This window comes from Schistocerca nitens, chromosome 5 (genome assembly GCF_023898315.1).
Source record: "Schistocerca nitens isolate TAMUIC-IGC-003100 chromosome 5, iqSchNite1.1, whole genome shotgun sequence".
In the NCBI taxonomy this organism is placed as follows: domain Eukaryota; kingdom Metazoa; phylum Arthropoda; class Insecta; order Orthoptera; family Acrididae; genus Schistocerca; species Schistocerca nitens.
The window spans coordinates 608,059,621-608,081,454 of record NC_064618.1 but is presented as its reverse complement, the minus strand read 5'-3'; the positions used below and the strand labels follow the sequence as shown (position 1 = coordinate 608,081,454).

Here is a 21,834-nt window from a genome sequence, read left to right as displayed (position 1 = left end):
AGAGAGTCTCTGTGAAGTGTTGGAGGAGAGCAGATGTAAGAAACCAAGTCTCCAACGTGCTTCCATGTTAAATGTTGTGAAATCTGTATTGTGAGCTGACTATGGGCAAATATGTTTATATCAAGAATGTCAACATACATAATGCATCAGTATGGGAAGAAACATATAACCAGTCAATCTCAAAAGTATATTTTACAATGTCTGTTGCTTTAAACATGCTTACAGACAAAGCTGGTGATTCACACCTATCTCAAATATTACAAAATTTATTCACTGAATGTGAATTCTTTGACATTAACTATATTAGGTACAAATGTGCCATCTGCTAATGTGTCAGATTTCCTGCTTAGCATGAGTGGTCACCTTAACCACTTCGGCTATACGTGCATGCTTGTCACATTGTCTATAAAAATGCAACATGGCATAACAGTTAACAGCAAATATTCACCTTCATTTCTAGATTATATCTTATGCTGATGTGACACTAAAATAATTTGTGAATGTCAGCTTTACTATAATTTGCTGCAGCTTGCTGAGTTCTTGACAGTGCAGCTAATGATTTGGTAGTGCCAAAATACATTTCAAGGACTGCAGGTTGACACAATATTTCAGAATAATTCAGAATCATATGTTTATTGCATAATATGGTTACGAAACTACAACAAAACTGGCTCACAAATATCATTGGAAAACTGGGATCCTGATGGCTGATTCACCACTGCTTATATATTGCGTTAACAGTCACTATGTGTGTCATCCATTATTACAAACAGAAAATGGGTGGATCAAAATCGAAAATTTTCTGGCGTATACTGACTGACATCATGTAATTAAATGTTAATTCACTCCTCTCAAATTGCAACATAAAGTTTTACATGGCTTTCAGCTGTTAGTATACAAATTTGTACAATCAGTTCATCAACACTGTAATTTACATATTAATTGGAAAATGTTCCTAACATGTACATGTGTTTTTATATAATTACTAATGAAAAGCTAGTTTCACTTTTTGTGAAAAGAATTCTGGAATTAAAAAATGAGAAGTTTTTATGTTTTATGTGCAACTATTGATCAATAACAGTCAAACAAGAACAGAGATGTAGTGAAATTAATGACAGTATAATAAACTGAGGTTTAAAATGATAATAAATGAAATAACAATGCTACAAAATTTATGTAAGCCCACAAATGTGGCACCCTGACACCTGAGCGCAACACCTTATGTCATACTATCCTTATGATAACATATTGGTATGTTTCATCTACACAATCGCAAATATTATCAACTGCAACTGACATGAACACACAAAAAGTAGCATATGCAAGCTACTTTGAATCTATTATTAGGTACACTATTGTTTTTTGGGACAACTCGACAAACATAATGTAGGTACTAAAAGTAGAGAAAAAAATCATGCTAAATATGTGCACTGCAAATCACAAAGAACCATGTCAACCATTATGTAGAAAACTTAAAATATTAACTCTGCCATCCTTACATATATGAGATTATTATACTTTTGTATGCCAGACATGAATTATTTGAGGAACACCATTTTGTCCGTTCACATAATACTAGAAATAAAGAAAATTTTTTGCTCCCCACCCACCGCCTCGGACTGTACGCCAGGGACCTCAATACATGGGAATGAAAATTTGTAATAAATTAAAAGGAAACAAGTTGATGCAGGTGAATTTAGGTTCACTTAAAATAAAGCTAGATGAAGTACTGACACAAGTGTTATTACTCAGTAGATGAATTCATGCAGGACAAACTGGAAATTTAAGCTGGATACAATATGGTACTTATTCCAAGTAATATCCTTACAGTGTTATTATTTATTGTAGTGCTATTATTTATTAATGTAAAAATCATTGTAACTGTATTATATATTTTTGACATGTCTCCTGTATGCAAACCAAATGGGTTGTGAATATATGTTATGAGATGAGATGAATAAAACACAATTCACAACATTTTGGATTATTATCGTCATCATCGTTGGCTTGTCTAAGCACATATTACAAAATTTATTTTATAAAGTCTGTTCCTTCAGACACCTCAGAAATGGTCTGTTCCTTCAGATACCTCAGAAATGATTACGACAACTGCTTGCAATATGTGGAAAATCCACATTCATGTCCCAGTCTGGCATGAATTTTCATGTGTTGCAAATAGATAGTATGTCCACACCTAATACACCTAATGCCAAAGAATTTGCTACCAGGGAATAAATTTTGTAATACTTAAAAAAACAGTGTTTAATTTGAAAGGGATAATTTTTAAACAGTGTCATTTTTATGTAAATGAAGAGAATCATTGTAAACCTGGTAAGATCTATGAAGGAATCATTCTCAAAGTTTTACTGGACGATGAGCCAAGCAACATTACCTACAAAAAATCAATCTGAGTATATTTACTGACTGTTAATCACTGCTACAACCAACTTGGCAATAGCTTATCTATGATTCCGTTTTTCTTCTTAAGACATTATACATATAAATGTTAGTTGATGCTGACAAAAATGACAAGAACACATTTCTCTGTATTTTATTACATGCATGATTACTGAACAGAGGGAACAGGGTTATTAGAACAATCATGCATTTGAACTGAAATGGGCTATCCATTCAAAATATTTTTATCAAATATTTGCAGCTATTTGAATAATGAAAGTGATATAGATATGTAAGAAACAGTGAATTTATTTATTATATATTATGTATTTTAAGTGAAGTATAATAAAACTGTAAATATTACAATTCTCTGGGATAGGAACCTTGTATCTTGCATACAGTAGTATGTCACATGACCAAGGCTCTAAGTAAGCAGAGCAGGCAGAGTGCGTCTCAGGGCTCATTCGCTGGTGTTGTTTCTCTAAAGTTGCCTCCTTGTCATTTGTGGTAGGATTAATGAGATTATGGGTGGTCAGAGTGCTGCAAGTGCTTAGAGTGTCCAGTATTTGCACATTTCAGAATTTGTGTACATTTCAGTTATCACACAGGACTTTTAAGGGCACTGTGTGTGAATGGTAATACATATTTCTATTAGTTACAGACTTTGCTAATGTTATATTTCCAAGTATGGACAGAATTTTCCATGTGTCACTGGTGATTAATATAGTGACTTATACATAATATACATAATGGATGAAACATTTCCTATCACTCTGCTTACTACTTAATGTCCGTTAAATAGATTTCTTTAGTTAGTTCACTTGTAATGATCACTGCAAGTTAATATTTAATTCAGTGCATTTGCCAACATTATTTATCCCTTGGGATATATTTTCCTTTGACATTATTTCATTCTTTATCAGTGTAATTTATGTAATTGCTTGAAAATCAAGTGTTTTTTTATTTGTCTAACTATTCTGCACACCATCTGAATTCTGTGTTATTTGGGCCAACAGGCAACAGCATGGAATTGAACCCTTACTGCTTAATGAGACAGATAAACATCTGAGTTGCATAATTTCCCAGCTAGAGGAGGCTATCAGATCTGCACTCAGTTTTAGCACACCACATAAACATAAATCTAAAGGCGGCCTCCACCCTGTTTACCGTCATAAGCAGGGATAAATTCCAGGATGAACTGATGGAAATATTTGACAGCAATCAGCAGAAAGTCTGCTTAGTGGAAGAACAATTGAAAAAAGGTCCATCATGGAGAAATGATACATTCATACATAGAGAATGTTTTGTTCCTATACCACATTGTGAATTCAGATCTGACAGAAACTGATAAAGTATTGTATTTATTAAAGGACTTACAGAAGACATTTACCAACGCTCTTCTGGTAAGACCTGTCACAACAACTGAAGAATCCACCAAGTGGTACCAGTATATCAAAAAATAGCAACAGAAAAGAATCAGTAGAAATATGACTGACTCCTGAATGTGATCCCTAGGGCAGCTCTGAAACACCACAAAAACCTCACCATTCTCCGATTTCAGGTAGTGAGAGAAGAGATACAGCATTTTATGAAAACCAGAACTGTAGAACAAGTAAACAAGACCAAGTAAGCAAGGTGATAACAGCCACCAATGTTGACTGATAGCGTCAGGAGGTAATGGAGAATGTTGAAAAAGTGGTGTACCAATCTTTATCACCAACCTGTCACCAGCTGAACACACCAGGAAGAATGGATTCAGCCAACTCGCAGTTCAGCAGAGTCATCAAACAACAACCCAGGATTCAACCAATGCAGGTACAACCAACTCCTACAGCAAGTATAAAGTCCATAGAACAGATAGTTGGAAAACAGAGGACAATATGCTGGACACCCTGGACACATTGTATGCTACTGCACAGAAAGGACACAAGTTTTCAATGACTGCTATGCCACTAGACATCAAACATTACAACAGTTCTATTCACATCACTCAACTACATATGATTACAATCAGCTTGTGGGACAAATCCCATGGCATACCACAGACAAATTTGTTCCCAAACACACAGACCTGTTCCCCAATGTACAGAGGTATCAGCTGCACCCATCACCACCGACGTTAGGAAATCCATGTGAGGCCACCTTCTATTGAGAGGAGGCTGCCAAATGCAAATCCTACATGGACAACAGCCTCCAAGAGGTCAGAAAATCTCATTGATGTCATTAGACTAAAGTGTCTGGGCAGTAGTCGACTCAGGACGTTATTTTTCTGTAATGTTGGATTCTTATCATCATCATCCAAAGAAGACAATTTTTTATGATAAAAAATGATTGTGCTGAAAGATGCAAATGGGAAATATGTCTAGTCAACAGGAACATGTATTGAAAGAATAGGTAACAACAACAGAACAACACTTTGAACTTTCCATTTTAACAGCATGTAGTCATAATGTCATTCTCAGATGGGAGATCTTGTAGGCATCAGTAATAGACTGTGGAAGATCACCCCAGACTGATGAAGTTGTTGCAACATGCACATATAACAAAGATGGCTCTGGGCAGTTGTTTGCCATTGGAGATGTTATTATACCACCATATCAATGACATGAATTGCAGTCATAAATCAAGATGTTCACTTAAACTATGCAAGAAGCTATTCAGGCTCACAGAAGAAATCTACATGCTAGCTATTATCATAAGCATTGAAGGTGGTGAAGGAGAAAAAAAGGAGAATTTTGGATCACTAACTCTCACATGTACCCACAACTCATCCCGAAGGGTTTGTGCATAGGGATAACCGAACCAGTCCAGGAAGGGCAGCTTAATGTCATCAATGAAGAATCATCCTCTGCTACAACTACAGGCACTGTAGAGGAATAAGCTACTATAGAATTGCCAGTACCATCTGGCCTGAACAAGAAACAACATCGATCAGTCGCAACTATTCTGTATCAGTTTTCAGATGGATTCAAATCAGGAGTGGAGAAAATAAGTCCAAGTGGCCCATATCAACACTGAGCATCATCTACCAAGTACCCAGTGCTCAGGTAAGTGTTGCTGGCTGAATGTTGGATAATCCATAAGTAAGTGGAGAATATGCTGCAAGATGATATCATTGAACCTTCATAGAGTCCTTCATCCTCTCCTGTGATCCTTCTGAAGAAGAAGGGCAACACATGGTGTTTCTGTGTCAAGTATCAGCAAATGTAAAACATCATGGAAAAAGATTTCTATCCATTGTCACACACTGATGAAACCCTACACTACTTGAAAGAAGAAAAGTATTTTTCAGCTATGGATACGCAAACAAGCTACTGGAAAATCCAGGTCGATGAGGCTAACTGGGAAATGACTGCCTCCTTAACTCTTGCTGGCCTCCATTAGTTTAAAGCTATGCTATTTGGACTGTTTAATACTCCAGCCACCTTTGAACATACGATAGACAAACTGCTTCAACATTTTAAATACGCGAGACATCTGGATGACATTGTCTGTTTTTAAGACACCTGAAGAACATCAGAGCTATCTGGCAGCACTTTTGAAGCGTGTTTAGACAGCAGGTCTATGCCTCAATCCAAAAATGTGCCTCCTCACTGTTCAACAAATAAAAATCTTAGGGCACCTAGTATATGGCAAGAAGAGTCCATCCCAATCCAAACAAAATAAGACCAGTCACAGATTTTGTGACCATTCAGCATGCTCATGATATGAGAAATTGCTGTGGAATTGCTCACACTAAAAGTGACTTATAAGGTACTTTTGTACCACAGTACATCCCTTGCAAGAACTATAGCACAGAGATATCCAATTTTGCTGGAACAAGATGTAAGAAGGATCTTCCCTTGTTCTTAAGGAGGCACCAGCATCTTCTCCAGTTCTAGGATTGTATGACAAGAATGCTGAAGCAGAACTTCATACCAACACTAGCGGTTATGGGATCAATGCAGTTCTATTGTAAATTCAGGAAGGTGCTGAAAAGGTAATAGCTTATGCTTCCAGAGAACCTTACTATCCTACAAAGTCAAGATAAACAATGACACACAACCAGCAAAGAGTGGGCAGGTTTAATTGAAAAACCATTCACCATTGTGGTGGATCACAATTCTTTATGCTGGCTGACTAGCCTGAAGGATTAGGTCAACTGGTAAGAGAGCTTTGAGGCTTCAGGTGTATGATATCACAGTGGTATACAAAAGCAGACACAAAGATGTCAACTGCCTTCAAAGGAATCCTTTGACAGAACACAACAGTGTGAATAAAATCTCAGTCATCACTGCAATAAATGAACTTGCTGCTGAACAGAGGGAAGATCCAGCACTGCTGAAAACCATAGAGGCCTTGAAGGAACTGCCCAATGCAGAATTCCAATTAATAAACAGCATTTTTTTAAGAGGAACTATGATACAGTGGGGTGAAAATGGTCGTTTGTCATCGCAGGTAATCTACAACCAGTTATCCTGGGATATTTTTCAAGATGCTCCAACATTCAGTCACTTGGAATTCATGAAGACTCTAGACAGAATCAGATGCAGATGCAAGCCTCTACAGATTGAAGACACTACATGAACCACTGTAATGAACATTGACGGCAGGAACAAAAACCACAATTACCTCTGGGACACCTGATACCAGACCCAAATGGTTCAAATGGCTCTGAGCACTATGGGACTCAACTACTGAGGTTATTAGTCCCCTAGAACTTAGAACTAGTTAAACCTAACTAACCTAAGGACATCACAAACATCCATGCCCAAGGCAGGATTCGAACCTGCGACCGTAGCGGTCTTGCGGTTCCAGACTGCAGCGCCTTTAACCGCACGGCCACTTCGGCCGGCATACCAGACCCACCTGCAGCAGCACCATTCCATTAAATCAAAAGCAAACTCTTGTGGATGTTGTAGTGGTTCACATCAGTCTAGCACCACAGTTCTCAGTTAATCACCAAAATTACTTTCCTTCATTCCACTATCACCACTTTAAGTTCATAATTCCTCAGAAGTTTTCAGATAACATATGGATCCAATGATGCAGCATTATATGACTTGTACCTCACTAAAATATTGCTCTGTATGTTAAGCTCTCATTCCCAGCTGCAGTGTCATGAACTGCACTATATACAGGGTGTCGCACTCAAACTCCCTGATTTCAAAGACCCAGAAAAAACACAGTAGATATGACAGTGAAAAATTCACCACATTGTAGAACATCTCAAAGAATTTACTTATTTATCATCAATACACCTCTACATGTGAAACATTTGTAGCATGAAGAATATCGAGTCTATATTCAGTTTCTTGCCAAGTTCTTTGTAACATTTCCTCTGTTATTGTTGCAATCACATTAGTGATATGATGTCCCAATATAGGAATATTGTCCACTTTGGGTGCATACATGCATTTCTTCACAAATCCCCACATGGAGAAATCGAGCGGCATAATATCGGGTGAATGTGGTGGCCAGGCAATGGGTCCTCCGTGTCCGTTCCAACGATTGGGAATTTTCCTATCCAGGAACTTGCAAACAGCCATTGACTAATGCAGTAGAGCTCCATCTTGAAAAATGATGTTGGATTGCAAGTCTTGTATCTGAAGGTACACAAATGGCTCCAACATTTCCAGATACACTGACCCATTCACTGTTTGTTCCACAAAGAAGAATGGTCCAACAATCCTGTTGTGCATTATCCCGCACCAGATGTTTAGTTTAGAGCTATCATGAATATGTTCAATGACAACATGCAGATTTTGTGAACCCCAAATCTGAACATTATGCATATTAACCCTTCCTGATAGATTAAAGGTTGCCTCATCTGAGAATAAACATTCTTTTCAAGAAGCTGGTATCCATATCATTACGCTGCAGCATATCCGCAGGAAATTGTTATTGGCATGGTTTGTCGTTCAACGTCAGATGTTGCAGAATTTGCACTTTGTAAGCACACATATAAAGACACTGGTGAACTACATGATGCAATGTTGATCAAGATACATCAAGTTTCCTAGTTGCTTGACAAATTGACTTACATGGGCTTCTGAGAAACGTTTTGTCTGATGTCCTCCACTGTCTCTTCTCAAACTCCGTAACATGTACGGCCAGAATGTTTCAGAACACTTTGTTGGCAGAAACTTCCTATACCATTCCTTAATTGTTTTTACATCAAGTGGATCACATTCATACACACAACGATAATTTCTTTGCACAGTAATTGGCGATTTTGTTTCTGCAAACTACACTAATGCTTGCGTGCGCTGCTGTGGAGTCACTATTTTCACTTCATGCAACCATGCTGCACTCTGGTGGTTATACTTGGCACTTCTGATGTGGGAATATAAATTCTTTGAGATACTCTACAATGTGGTGCGTTTTTCATTGTCGTATCTACTGTGGTTTTTCTCTCCTGGGTCCTTGAAATCTTGGAAGTTTGAGTGGGACACCCTGTACACAGTACCCAATGTTGCCTAGTTCACAATTATATCATCAATACAGTACACCACATTTGTTTGCATATTTTTATCTTTTGCATTAATAATGCCTGTCAGCTCCATTATTTTACTTACATTTCTTACCATGTTAGTTAGTGGAGTGCATTCTCAAAAAATATCCCTACTGCAGAGACAGGCTCCCTAACCATTAAGACCCTAACATTATCCATTATTTTATTATTTCATTATTGCTTCATTAAATAATACATAAACACCTGCTCTGCTTATCTAATGCAAAACTGACTCTACTGAAAAACACTCCAAGGTAACAAATCCTTATTCTAAGGCAAACTTAACTCTCCTTACCGTTCAGCCAAAGTTATTACTTCACTGTATTCCATCAAATTGCTTAATATTCTAGCCTAAAGGGCGATGTACATACAAATCTTGCTTACTTTTTCCACACACATTACTCCAGGCAGCTATGTCTCAAGTTATAATTCCCTAATGTTAAACAAGGCTGTACCATGACACTTCTATGGCTACATTGTTATCTCCATATACCAATTGCACTGAACACAAACACTTGTATTATACTACAATTAATATTAAGTATTCAAGATGGTTTTTACTGCATATTGCCTCTGCTGCTGCACCCAATTATACTAACTTCACACATGAGCTGATTACTTCAGATGTTAATTATCCTCCACATATGCCGACAGCTCTTTTATTTATTTATTTATTTATTTATTTATTTATTTTATTCACTTATAAAATACAGATAGGATAGGAGAAGAGTTTGACTGCCTCAGGAAACATGGAAAATGAAAAAAATGAGACAGACAGCTGGGGTAAGCATTATCACCACATAATGAATCCAACATAGAATGTTGAACTCCCTACTTTCGATTTGCACAAGAAATTAGTCCCAAATATTACATCACTGCTGAGATTTTGAATCACCAACAAATTGACCTCCAACAGCTGTCCTGCCAATTCCACACTTAATAGTACCTATTGTTTCACACTCTTTAATTGCTTACCAGTAGCACAAATAATTGTTATTCCAGAAACATGCGTTACTACTATTCCCTCTGTGTTCTTAATAGATTCAGAAAATGCCTGTGACATGCCATTCAAATGATTACCCCTGTCCAGTAAAAACTTAACATATATACCTTGTACACTTGCTGTTATTACACAGTGATCCAATTCGTTTTTACTTACCATGTGACGATCTCCATGCGACAAATCATCATTAATCTTTTCCCCAGAAAATCTATCATCCTGCTTACCAAATTGATTATCAGACACAGTCAAATGACAGATAGCAAGGTCCTCTTCCTCGTTACCACTCTCAAACTCTATCTCTTCATTAGGCCTAATACTATTCTTTTTATTCTTTCTTCGTGTACCACAAGGCCATCATTATCAATTATAAATTCAAATACCTCATTCTCATCAGTACTGGATTTGTCACTGCTAATCATCATTACAACTACAGTCAGAATCAGGCCCACTATCATTTATGCTATGCTTTAGATTTTGCACCTCTTCCACCTTTTTCTCTATCTTAGCCAACTTTGAATCTACAATTTCATTTACTTTTACCAGTTTTTCCTCTAACACTACTGCACACTTGATTTCTACCTTAGTTTATGAATCATTTTTAATGTGATCTATTTGGTTCTCAAGTTTAACTCTACTTTCAGTACAAAATTTCTTGAAAACCTCCACCTTCCTACTATTGTCATCACAAAGTTTCTCTTCTACCCACTTACTACTCAATATTAATTTCTCATTCATATTAGGTACTACTTTCTTCATATGATTTTCCATCCTATCCATACTACTTGCCAGTCTATTGGTAATACTCAAAATTTGCCTTAACATTGCTTCCACTTCTCCGTATGTCATAAACGTTTACCCTTGTTGACTTTCGCTACTAGATTCTTCCTCCTTAACCTTAACGATGTCCGCCCCTGGTAGCTGAGTGGTCAGCGTGACGGAATGTCATACCTAACGGTCAGGGTTCGATTCCCGGCTGGGTCAGAGATTTTCTCCGCTCAGGGACTGGGTGTTGTGTTGTCCTTATCATCATTATTTCATCCCCATCGACACGCAAGTCGCCGAAGTGGCGTCAACTCAAAGGTCTTGCACCAGGCGAACGGTCTACCTGATGGGAGGCCCTAGCCACACGGCATTTCCATTTACCTTAACGACCTCATCCACTTCCATACTGTTTTCGTCCATTTTGCTCTTTCCAATAGGACTTTCGTCTCCATCGTTCAAAGTTCATGTTTGATTTATAATCATCACCATCTAGAGAACCAGTCACACTTAAGTCCTCCTGTTCATTTAACAACAGCTTTGTCCTCAGTCCCACTCTCTTGTTCGTTAAAGTTGTTCATTATGTACCACTTAATACAAAACAGCTTTTTCTATGAAACTACCTTATTCTCATTCAATCTTCTTTTGCTGCTCTGCTGCTGCTGTTGTGGTTGTCCTCTTGGTCCATCTTCTTCAAGGCTGCGGCTAGTTGTGATTCTCTTGGCGAGGTGTCTTGTTCACCTCAGTAGCTGTGTCCACCTGCGTGCTGACTGGCTGCTCCTGTACTCTATGGCAGGCTGCACCTTCTTCGTTATGAAACCCCAGCACTGATTTGCGATTGCACTGCTGCACTGTGAACCACTCTTGATTTCACTTTTCAGAGTTTGTGAGTCCTTGTTTATTGTAGTTATGTACAATACAATAAAGGCTGCCAGTCTTGCTTGTAAGATGAAAGCAGAGCTGACCATTTGCAGCATAGTCGACAGGACCAATTGTGGACCTCTGGTACAGAGCAGAGTAGAGGGTCTGAATCAGAGGCTCAGACGGTTCTGCGACCATGTAGGCTGCAGATTCCTCGACTTGTGCCAAAGGGTGGTTGGGTTTCGGGTTCTGCTGAATAGGTCAGGTGTCCACAATATGTAGGAGGTGGCTACACGGGTAGCAGGGGCTGTGTGGTCTGGACTGGGCGGTTTTTTAGGTTAGAGGGTTGTGGGAAAATACAAGGTGGGCTTCAGTCACAAAGGGTACAGGCTGAACACAGGAAGAACATAGATACAGGAACCATTGGTATAACAGTTGTAAATTGTCGTAGCTGTGTTGGGAAAGTACCAGAGCTCCATGCGCTAATAGAAAGTACTGATGCTCAAATCGTTACAGGCACTGAAAGATGGCTAAAGCCGGATAAAAGCTCAGCCAAAATTTCTGCAAAGAACCTAACAGTGTTCCGAAAATATAGGCTAAACACGGTTGGCAGTGGCGTGTTTGTTGCTGTTAGAAGTAGTTTAACTTGTCGCGAAATTGAAGTAGATACTTCCTGTGAGTTAATATGGGCAGAGGTCATTGTTGGCAACCAGAATAAAATAATAGTTGGATCCTTTTACCGACCTCCCTGTTCAGATGATACAGTTGCTGAAATGTTCAAAGAAAACTTGAGTTTGATTTCAAACACATACCCGACTCATACGATAATAGTTGGTGGCGCCTTTAATTTACCCTCCATATGTTGGCGAAAATAAATGTTTCATTCTGGAGGTACGCATAAAATATCATTCGAAATTGTGCTAGATGCATTCTCTGAAAATTATTTTGAGCAGTTAGTTCATGAGCCCACGCGAATAGTAAACGGTTGTGAAAACACACTTGACCACTTAGCAACAAATAATCCTGAGTTAATAACCAGCATTAAAACTGATATAGGGATTAGTGAACACAGGGTTGTCATAGCGAGATTGAATATTGTAATCCCCAAATCCTCGAAAAATAAGCGAAAAATATACCTATTCAAAAAAGCAGATAAAAATTCACTTGACGCCATCCTGAGAGACAATCTCCACTCATTCCAAATTAATAATATAAGCGTAGACCAGATGTGGCTTAAATTCAAAGAAATAGTATCGGCAGCAATTGAGAGGTTTATACCAAATAAACTAACAAACGACGGAGCTGATTCTCCTTGGTACACAAAATGGGTTAGAACACTGATGCAGAAACAACGAAACAAACATGCCAAATTTAAACAAACGCAAAATCCCCAAGATTGGCGATCGTTTACAGAAGCTCGAAACTTAGTGCGGAGTTCAATGCGAGATGCCTATAACAGTTTCCATAACGAAACTTTGTCTTGAAACCTGGCAGAAAATCCAAAGAGATTCTGGTCGTATGTGAAGTACGTTAGCGGCAAGAAACAATCAATGCCTCCTCTGCACGATAACAATGGAGATACTATCGAAGACAGTGCTGCCAAAGCGGAGTTACTAAACACAACCTTCCAAAATGCCTTCACAAAAGAAGATGAAGTAAATATTCCTGAATTCGAATCGAGAACAGCTGCCAACATGAGTAACGAAGAAGTAAATATCCTCGGAGTAGTGAAGCAACTCAAATCACTTAATAAAAGCAAGTCTCCTGGTCCAGACTGTATACCAATTAGGTTCCTTTCAGAGTATGCTGATGCATTAGCTCCATACTTAACAATCATATACAACCGTTTGCTCGACGAAAGATCCGTACCCAAAGGCTGGAAAGTTGCACAGGTCACACCAATATTCAAGAAAGGTAGTAGGAGTAATCCACTAAATTACAGGCCCAAATTGTTAACGTCGATATGCAGCAGGATTTTAGAACATACAATGTGTTCGAACATTATGAATTACCTCAAAGGAAATGGTCTATTGACACACAGTCAACATGGGTTTAGAAAACATCATTCCTGTGAAACAAAACTAGCTCTTTATTCACATGAAGTGCTGAGTGCTATTGACAGGGGATTTCAGATCGATTCCATATTCCTGGATTTACAGAAGGCTTTTGACACTGTACCACACAAGCGGCTCATAGTAAAATTTTGTGCTTATGGAATATCGTCTCAGTTATGTGACTGGATTTGCAATTTCCTGTCAGGGAGGTCACAGTTTGTAGTAATTGACGGAAAGTCATTGAGTAAAACAGAAGTGATTTCAGGCATTCCCCAAGGTAGTGTTATAGGCCCTTTGCTGTTCCTTATCTATATAAACAATTTGGGAGACAATTTGAGCAGCCGTCTTCAGTTGTTTGCAGATGACGCTGTCATTTATTGACTAAGAAAGTCATCAGAAGATCAAAACAAACTGCAAAACAATTTAGAAAAAATATCTGAATGGTGCGAAAAGTCGCAGTTGACCCTAAATAACAAAAAGTGTGAGGTCATCCACATGAGTTCTAAAAGGAACTCGTTAAACTTCGGTTACATGATAAATCAGTCTAATCTAAAAGCCATAAATTCAACTAAATACCTAGGTATTACAATTATGAACAACTTAAATTGGAAAGAACACATAGAAAATGCTGTGGGGAAGGCTAACCAAAGGTTGTGTTTTATTGGCAGGACACTCAGAAAATGTAACAGACCTACTAAGGAGACTGCCTACAGTACGCTTGTCCATCCTCTTTTAGAATACTGCTGCATGGTGTGGGATCCTTACCAGGTAGGACTGATGGAGTACATCGAAAAAGTTCAAAGAAAGGCAGCACGTTTTATATTATCACGAAATATGGGAGAGAGTGTCACAGAAAAGATACAGGATTTGGACTGGAAATCATTAAAAGAAAGGCATTTTTCGTTGCGATGGAATCTTCTCACGAAATTCCAATCACCAACTTTCTCCTCCGAATGCGAAAATATTTTTCAAACACTGACCTACATAGGGCAGAATGATCACCATGATAAAATAAGGGAAATCAGAGCTCATACAGAAAGATATAGGTGTTCATTCTTTCTGCATGCTATACGATATTGGAATAATAGAGAATTGTGAAGGTGGTCCCTGAACCCTCTGCCAGGCACTTAAATGTGATTTGCAGAGTATCCATGTAGATGTAGATGTAGATGTAGATGAATACACCTAACCCGGGGCACCATATGTAGCAATTCCACCTGCTTTTATTTCTTCGTTTGTTGTCCTCGGTGTCAATGTACTGGCTGAAATATGGGGTTGTAATTTGGACACTGACTGCTGTAAACAATGTAGCCGACTGATGCACAGTTGTGTTTCACTGTCTTTTACTTTCACTTTTCACAACCCCTGATATACACATTTATATGGTCAATGCACTATTGTTTAACTTTCCATAAGCCTCATCAATAATTTGCAAGGTGAACCTCCACACACTGCTACATTAGTTTCCTGTTGAACATCTATGAGCAGTAAAACCTAACCACAAAGTTCACAGTTTTTGAAGAATAATCAGGTATGTATGGAGCAGACACTGTCACTGCTTTTACAGCCAACCGAATTGTGTAACACTTATTCCACAGTTAATTTGAAGCACTGTTGTTGTTCTAACCAGCACACGTTACTCGTCTGAAACTCGGTCGTGGACTGACTGTCTCATTACCAAAAACTGGGCCCTTATATATCATCATAATAATAGGGCTGAAACTACACATTGTTTAAAGTTAAATTTACAGAAATTAGAACTAAAACTTAACTCACTAAACTAATTGAATACATTGAAAAGTTCCCTCTATTTAACAGTTTCTTCTACTACAAAGTTTAGGCCGAATTATTTGTTTAAATGATGAAATTAACATACATTGTTACGTAAACAATACATTTGACAAAACTGTTAATTACTTTGGAACTAACTAAAGTCTGGCTTTGCTAACATGTTTTGTAATAGAGCCAAATAAATACTTTAAGAATACTATTAGTTGTTCCTCCAAATGTTTATAACTAGTACAGAATTTATATTTGTTTATACATCAACAATAGAATTTAAGTTATGAACCAATTACTGATTTCACCATATAACAAAAGATACTAACTAGGAATAGCCAAAATAAATTACAAAATCAATTACATACATAACACTAAGCGCCAAATTAGATCTGGTGTTATATTCTTTAAAACTGAGGCCCAGCCTTTCTCTTTTATGAAAATGCAGATTATACTCACGTATACTAATGGTAATTTATTAAAAGTGAAACAACAAATTTAAGGAGGCAGTGGCAAAACAAGAGAGGAATTAAAATTATCCCAGCTTGCTTCATCACAATGTCAGTGGATAATAACCTGCACTGACTACCTCAACTGCTATGCTATCACCAAAGCCGCGATGACTGCCAAAGTTCTCGAAGTTGCAAAGTTTCTTGCAGAAAACTTCATTTTGAAGCACGAAGTAGCCTGAGTAATGATCTCTGACTGTAGGTAAGTTTTCCAGTCGAGACTAGTGTCAGAGGTAATTTCAAACTGGGACATCACCAACAGGATGAGAAATATCTACCATCCACAGAGTAACAGCATCAAAGAACACTTAAATAAGACATTGGCAGATATGCTCTCAATGTACAGTGGTGCTGAACAGTGAGATTGGGATACAATACTGTCTGTTGTGACATCTATCACATTAACACCAAGCCCCATCCAGTGAGATGCAGCCTGGCAGACTTGATATGGATTTTTACACCTGTGCAGAAAGTGTGACTATCAGAACAGTTACAAAAGTACTACTGTGGACTGTATATTATCCTTTGCTGCTTGCCGAACATCACATATGATGTTTGGATTATGAGCATTCATCAAGGACACAAAAACATAGAGACATCATACATGTCCTCCATATAAAGCTCTACTGCAATCCAGAGGTACAGATCGATGATGGGAGGTTCAAGAAAACTAAAGAAACACTCAATAATCATGACGCAATGAGAGGGACTACCTTTAATACTCATCATGGTGAAGATGATGTAACGTCATGACCAAACTGTGAGGATCACCAGTGCTGCCATTCAGAGGACCTGGTCAAGATCTACATCCAGGTCATTGTAGTCAGCTCCAAGGAGAACTTCTATAACAGTGGGTCACTGTTTATCCAGTAGGGGCTGCAAAGCTGAGAGTTGTGGTTTACACAGTGTGTGGTGCACTGATGGCTGGCTTGCGGTGAGTTGCCAATTCAGATCTGGCCACCAAAGGTATTTGTTATTTATTTATTTGTCATTCCTGGAAGGTTATTGAAATATCTTATGTTTGGAATACTTGTATAGCCTGGAATAATTGATGTTTGTATAAACACCAGCACTGTAGTATATTGCATCTTTCTGCACATAGCTGCACTCTCCATCCAGGAGGTCAGTTCTGTTCTACCTATATGTTGATGTTCATAATAAATATGCTAAGTGTTGTATTTCAGCGACAACTCTGCTTTTGGATATGGACTTCCATGTTGCTACAATGTGACAATATAATATGATCTGACTATGGTTTAAGAATTTGTAAGCATCACTGTAACTTAATGTTGTATTTGTGCCTCTGAAGCCTCATAACATGTTATGTTCTATTCCTGCTACTACTGAATTCTGTTTATTTGGCAAATAAAGTTCACAAAATGGCATCAATTAATTTTATATCTCTTTAAGTTTGTTGAGACATCATGTTCACTTTATGACGGATGGCTTTGAAAATTACAAGTGACTCAGTAATTGATACAAATCAGAAAGCAGCATAAATTAACCCAATTTAACAAAGTTCACTGCTGGCAGGACAAAATATTACTCTATATGAGTCTGACATTGTAAATATACAGTTTAACTATCCAACTACAATCACATAACATTTCTCTAAATAGAATGTTTCCAGGTTAACTAACTATACTATTGTCACTGTATTGAGTTATCTGTGTGTGAACAAACATGCTTTTTTCTGAGGCTGAACATGTGCTCAATCTTGAGAGTTACTTCAAATCACAAGCTTTCTTAAAATGTCATGAAGACTTTAGGGCAACTTTCCCTTAAACAAGGGTGCCTACCAGTCAATGATTTCATACACAGTGGTTCATTTCAGAAAAACTGGTAATGTGAATGAATGGGAAAGTTCCAACCAAGTTTCTGTGTTAAGTGATACCTCACTGGAAAGTATCTGCATATTCTTGCTACATTCACCACAAATGTCAAAACAAAAGCTGTATTGGCAAACTGGAATGTCTTACAGGAGTGTTCGCATAGCTACAAAGAAGCTGACACTCATTCAGATTCTGCATGAGCTTCAAGAACCTGATACAGGAAAAATACTACATTACTATCAATGATTCTTGCATTTTGTTTGCAAAAGTGTTCAGTTGTTGGATTATGTTTTCTACTCCAACAAAGTATGGGTCATCTAAGTGGCTATGCACACAGCCAGAACAACAGATATTGGAGTTCAGAACTCTTGCGTTTTCCATGTGATCCCATCACATTTAAAGGTTGGATTTTGCTGCAATGTTTCGCACAATAATATTATAGGTCCACTTTTTTTTTCTTGGAAATGATAAAGGTTGAACATTACCATGACATCATCACACAATTCTTAGCATTGTAAGAGCCTGATGATTGACACTGCTGGCTGCAGCAAGATAGTGGAACAGCACATGACAAGCAGTACCATGATATTGTAGCATGAGTTCTTTGGAGGGTGACTTGTGGTAACACAAATCCCCAGATCTGTCTCCCTCAACTTTTTTTCTTTGGGGACATCTGAAGGACAACATCTACAAGAACAATCTTCACACAGTCAACCAACCACAGCACAACACTGCAGGCAAACTATCCCACATAAGTGTAGCAACCATCCAAAAAGTAGCAGCTAACAGGAAGAACTACGTTGAGATATGTGTTGCAGCAAATAGAGAACATTTCCAGCATCTATTATGAGAAAAGATATATTGCAAGTGTATACAGTTTATGTACATTAATAAAGATTTGAATTTTTTAAATTTAACTTCTGGCTCTGACTGTACTAGTGATGGCAACTGTGACCATATGGCTGTGGTGGGTTCATCATGTAATTAGAAGTGTGAGGCAGTAACAATGCTGTTGCATTTAGTTTGAATAAGTGAAGATCTTTAAAATGAGTTGATTCAAGACTTTTCAATGAAACAAAATCCTTGCAGCCAGATCTGCCTTGGGACGTCTGCAGCAAAGTCCAATGATCTTCATGACCACCAATTCAACCAGATGCGTATCAGAGTATTTTAGTAATGTTTTTCTATTTCAAAGCTCAATTTATCATTCTGCTAGGATGAAAATGTTAAACTGATACTGCAAATAATTAACACTTATGAACCTTAGTTTTGACTTAATTTTCATCTATTTTGTGAGTAGGAGCATTACACCATTATTAAATGTAATGTATTCAAGGACATTTATTTCTCTTTGTATTATTTTGTGGATCATTTTGTCAAAAAATTGGATCTGTAGATTTCAGAATGGTTTGAATGAGTGTATCTGTTGTAATTGCTTTTCTTTGTATCAAACTGTGTTTTCCTTCATCATTATAGAATGTACCATCTAATAAATTTATCTTTTTATTACTTTCCTTCTTAAAGCTTAATTTTTGCCCTAGGTTTTTATTAATATACTTCAACTCTGCCCTTATAGGAATCTCGTGTTTATGTATTTTAGATTGTGCCCTTAATTGTGGATATTGTAGGTCCACTACTATCAGCTGCATAGGGTGCCAGATTTCAGGTGGAAATCCAAAACACTATGTTAGCAGTTGATATGAAACTTTTTTTCTGTCCTGTACTAAGTAAAATACATCATTATAAAAGTACCTTGACAACCTAAATGTGAGAAGAGACAATATTCTGGTGCTGTTTCTTCCTCATTTCAGATATTTCACTCACTTTGATAATTATATCTTGTCCTTCTGCTCTGTTTTTCATAATTAAATATCACAAACAGTACTCATGAAATTTCTGGCTCATTATTATGGTATAAACTATCCATCTACCCTGCTTTATAATCTTGTGTTGATTTTTGGAGGCACAAGCTTACTACTGAATAATGAAGGGAAGGGATGGCTAGGGTTGGAGGGGGAGAGGATTTGGAAGAAGGAGTTGATAGTTTGCTCTCATTGGCAAAATATGTAGAATCATTTATAAGTAAACTGAATTCTTGTTAAATAATTTCGAGTTATGAAAGCATTTTGGGTGAATGTGTCCTTGAGTAACTGAATATTATTCCATTGACAAAAGTATATCTCCAACTACCAATTCAGTTCTGGATTTATTTGATTTTCCATCGAGTGATTAATCAATACTAGTAACAATATTGTTGATCACATTACACATGAAACTGGCTTTTATTAGTTGCCACAAATAACATGAAGCACAAAATGCCCTGGCGTGTAAGTAGATGAATTTCAGGTTCCTCGAGAATATGTCACTTTTGTACTCAGGCAGTATCAATAAACAATAATCAAGGTTACCTATAAAATTAAATTACATGTATTAACTCAATTGAGTTTTAATTCAAAATTTGATTAAATATTTACAGAAATTACAAAAATGAAAATAAAGAAAAAATTAAATTGTGTTTACTTTACCAGGAGGGAAAATGTGGGACTTCATTTTCATGTAATTTTTTCTGTGATTCTGGTACAGAATTTTCCTTTATAAATTCATACTGTCTCTCTGATGTATTACTGCACAACTGTGGTTTAAAAACGGAAAGACAATTACTTTCTTCATATACAAAAGCCCTGTTAACATGTATACATGAATTTTTTAAGCTATCTATAACCATTTCAACATTCAACAGTCACATGTTACACAGTTTGTTTTACCACTGATTGTCTCAATTTCAGGTTATTAAAATCTTTCAAAACATTTTTAAAAAAGCTATTACTTCTTTTTAATTAACTTTAGCAAAAAATCTTCTGGACCATAAATATTAATACTGTATGCACTTAAGACACTTGAATACTTAAAAACTCAAAATTTATAATATGAAGATGTCACAAAGCACCATATATCTGCACAAAACTGACATTAGAATAACAGAAAAACATCCACTCATGCACTGTAATTTATAGAATCGACCATGAGGCAGTGTCCTTAGTTTCACAGGTTACATGAACAACTACCATTAAATACATGCAACTTATGTTATCTCTCATATGTGTATGTAGTCTTCATTCACAGTCAAAAGAACTGAAAATTGGTTGTCTCACAGAATTTACAGCCACATTAAAGGAAGTTTTATTTATTTATTTATTTATAATCAGCTACTGCTCAATTTCTTCTTCTTCTTCTGTAGTGGTCGATCCAAGGATTGGTTTGCAACAGCTACAATGGCAGCTTGTCTCCATTCTGTGCGTCTTTCAGCTTTTCCCTTCATTTCTTTATAGGTGTTACATAGTGCTCAATTACCATGACACATTTAAAAATTACGTTTTATTTGTTAATTTTTAGTCATCCAAGGAACATTTTACAATGATATAGGAATTCCCCTCCCCCCATGAACCATGGATCTTGCCATTGGTGGGGAGGCTTGCATGCCTCAGCGATACAGATAGCTGTACCGTAGGTGCAATCACAATGGAGGGATATCTGTTGAGAGGCCAGAAAAACGTGTGGTTCCTGAAGAGGGGCAGCAGCCTTTTCAGTAGTTGCAAGGGCAACAGTCTGGATGATTGACTGATCTGGCCTTGTAACAGTAACCAAAACGGCCTTGCTGTGCTGGCACTGTGAATGGCTGAAAGCAAGGGGAAACTACAGCCATCATTTTTCCCAAGGGCATGCAGCTTTACTGTATGGTTAAGTGATGATGGCGTCCTCTTGTGTAAAATATTTCGGAGGTAAAATAGTCCCCCATTCAGATCTCTGGGCGGGGACTACTCAAGAGGACGTCGTTATCAGGAGAAAGAAAACTGGCTTTCTACAGATCGGAGCGTGGAATGTCAGATCACTTAATCGGGAAGGTAGGTTAGTAAATTTAAAAAGGGAAATGGATAGGTTAAGGTTAGATATAGTGGGAATTAGTGAAGTTCGGAGGAAGGAGGAACAAGACTTGTGGTCAGGTGACTACAGGGTTATAAACACAAAACCAAATAGTGGTAATGCAGGAGTAGGTTTAATAATGAATAAAAACATAGAAGTGCAGGCAAGCTACTACAAACAGCATAGTGAACGCATTATTGTGGCCAAGATATACATGAAGCCCACA

At 37.4% G+C, this 21,834-nt stretch overlaps 1 protein-coding gene across 1 annotated transcript in view; it reads right to left on the bottom strand.

Moving 5' to 3' along the window:
• Window positions 1–21,834, bottom strand: part of LOC126260042 (uncharacterized) — a 327,328-nt gene that overhangs the window by 141,081 nt on the left and 164,413 nt on the right. The window contains exon 3 of the mRNA XM_049957222.1: window positions 20,213–20,319. Coding sequence (XP_049813179.1) covers window positions 20,213–20,319 — 107 coding nt within the window. The remainder of the gene's footprint in view (window positions 1–20,212; window positions 20,320–21,834) is intronic.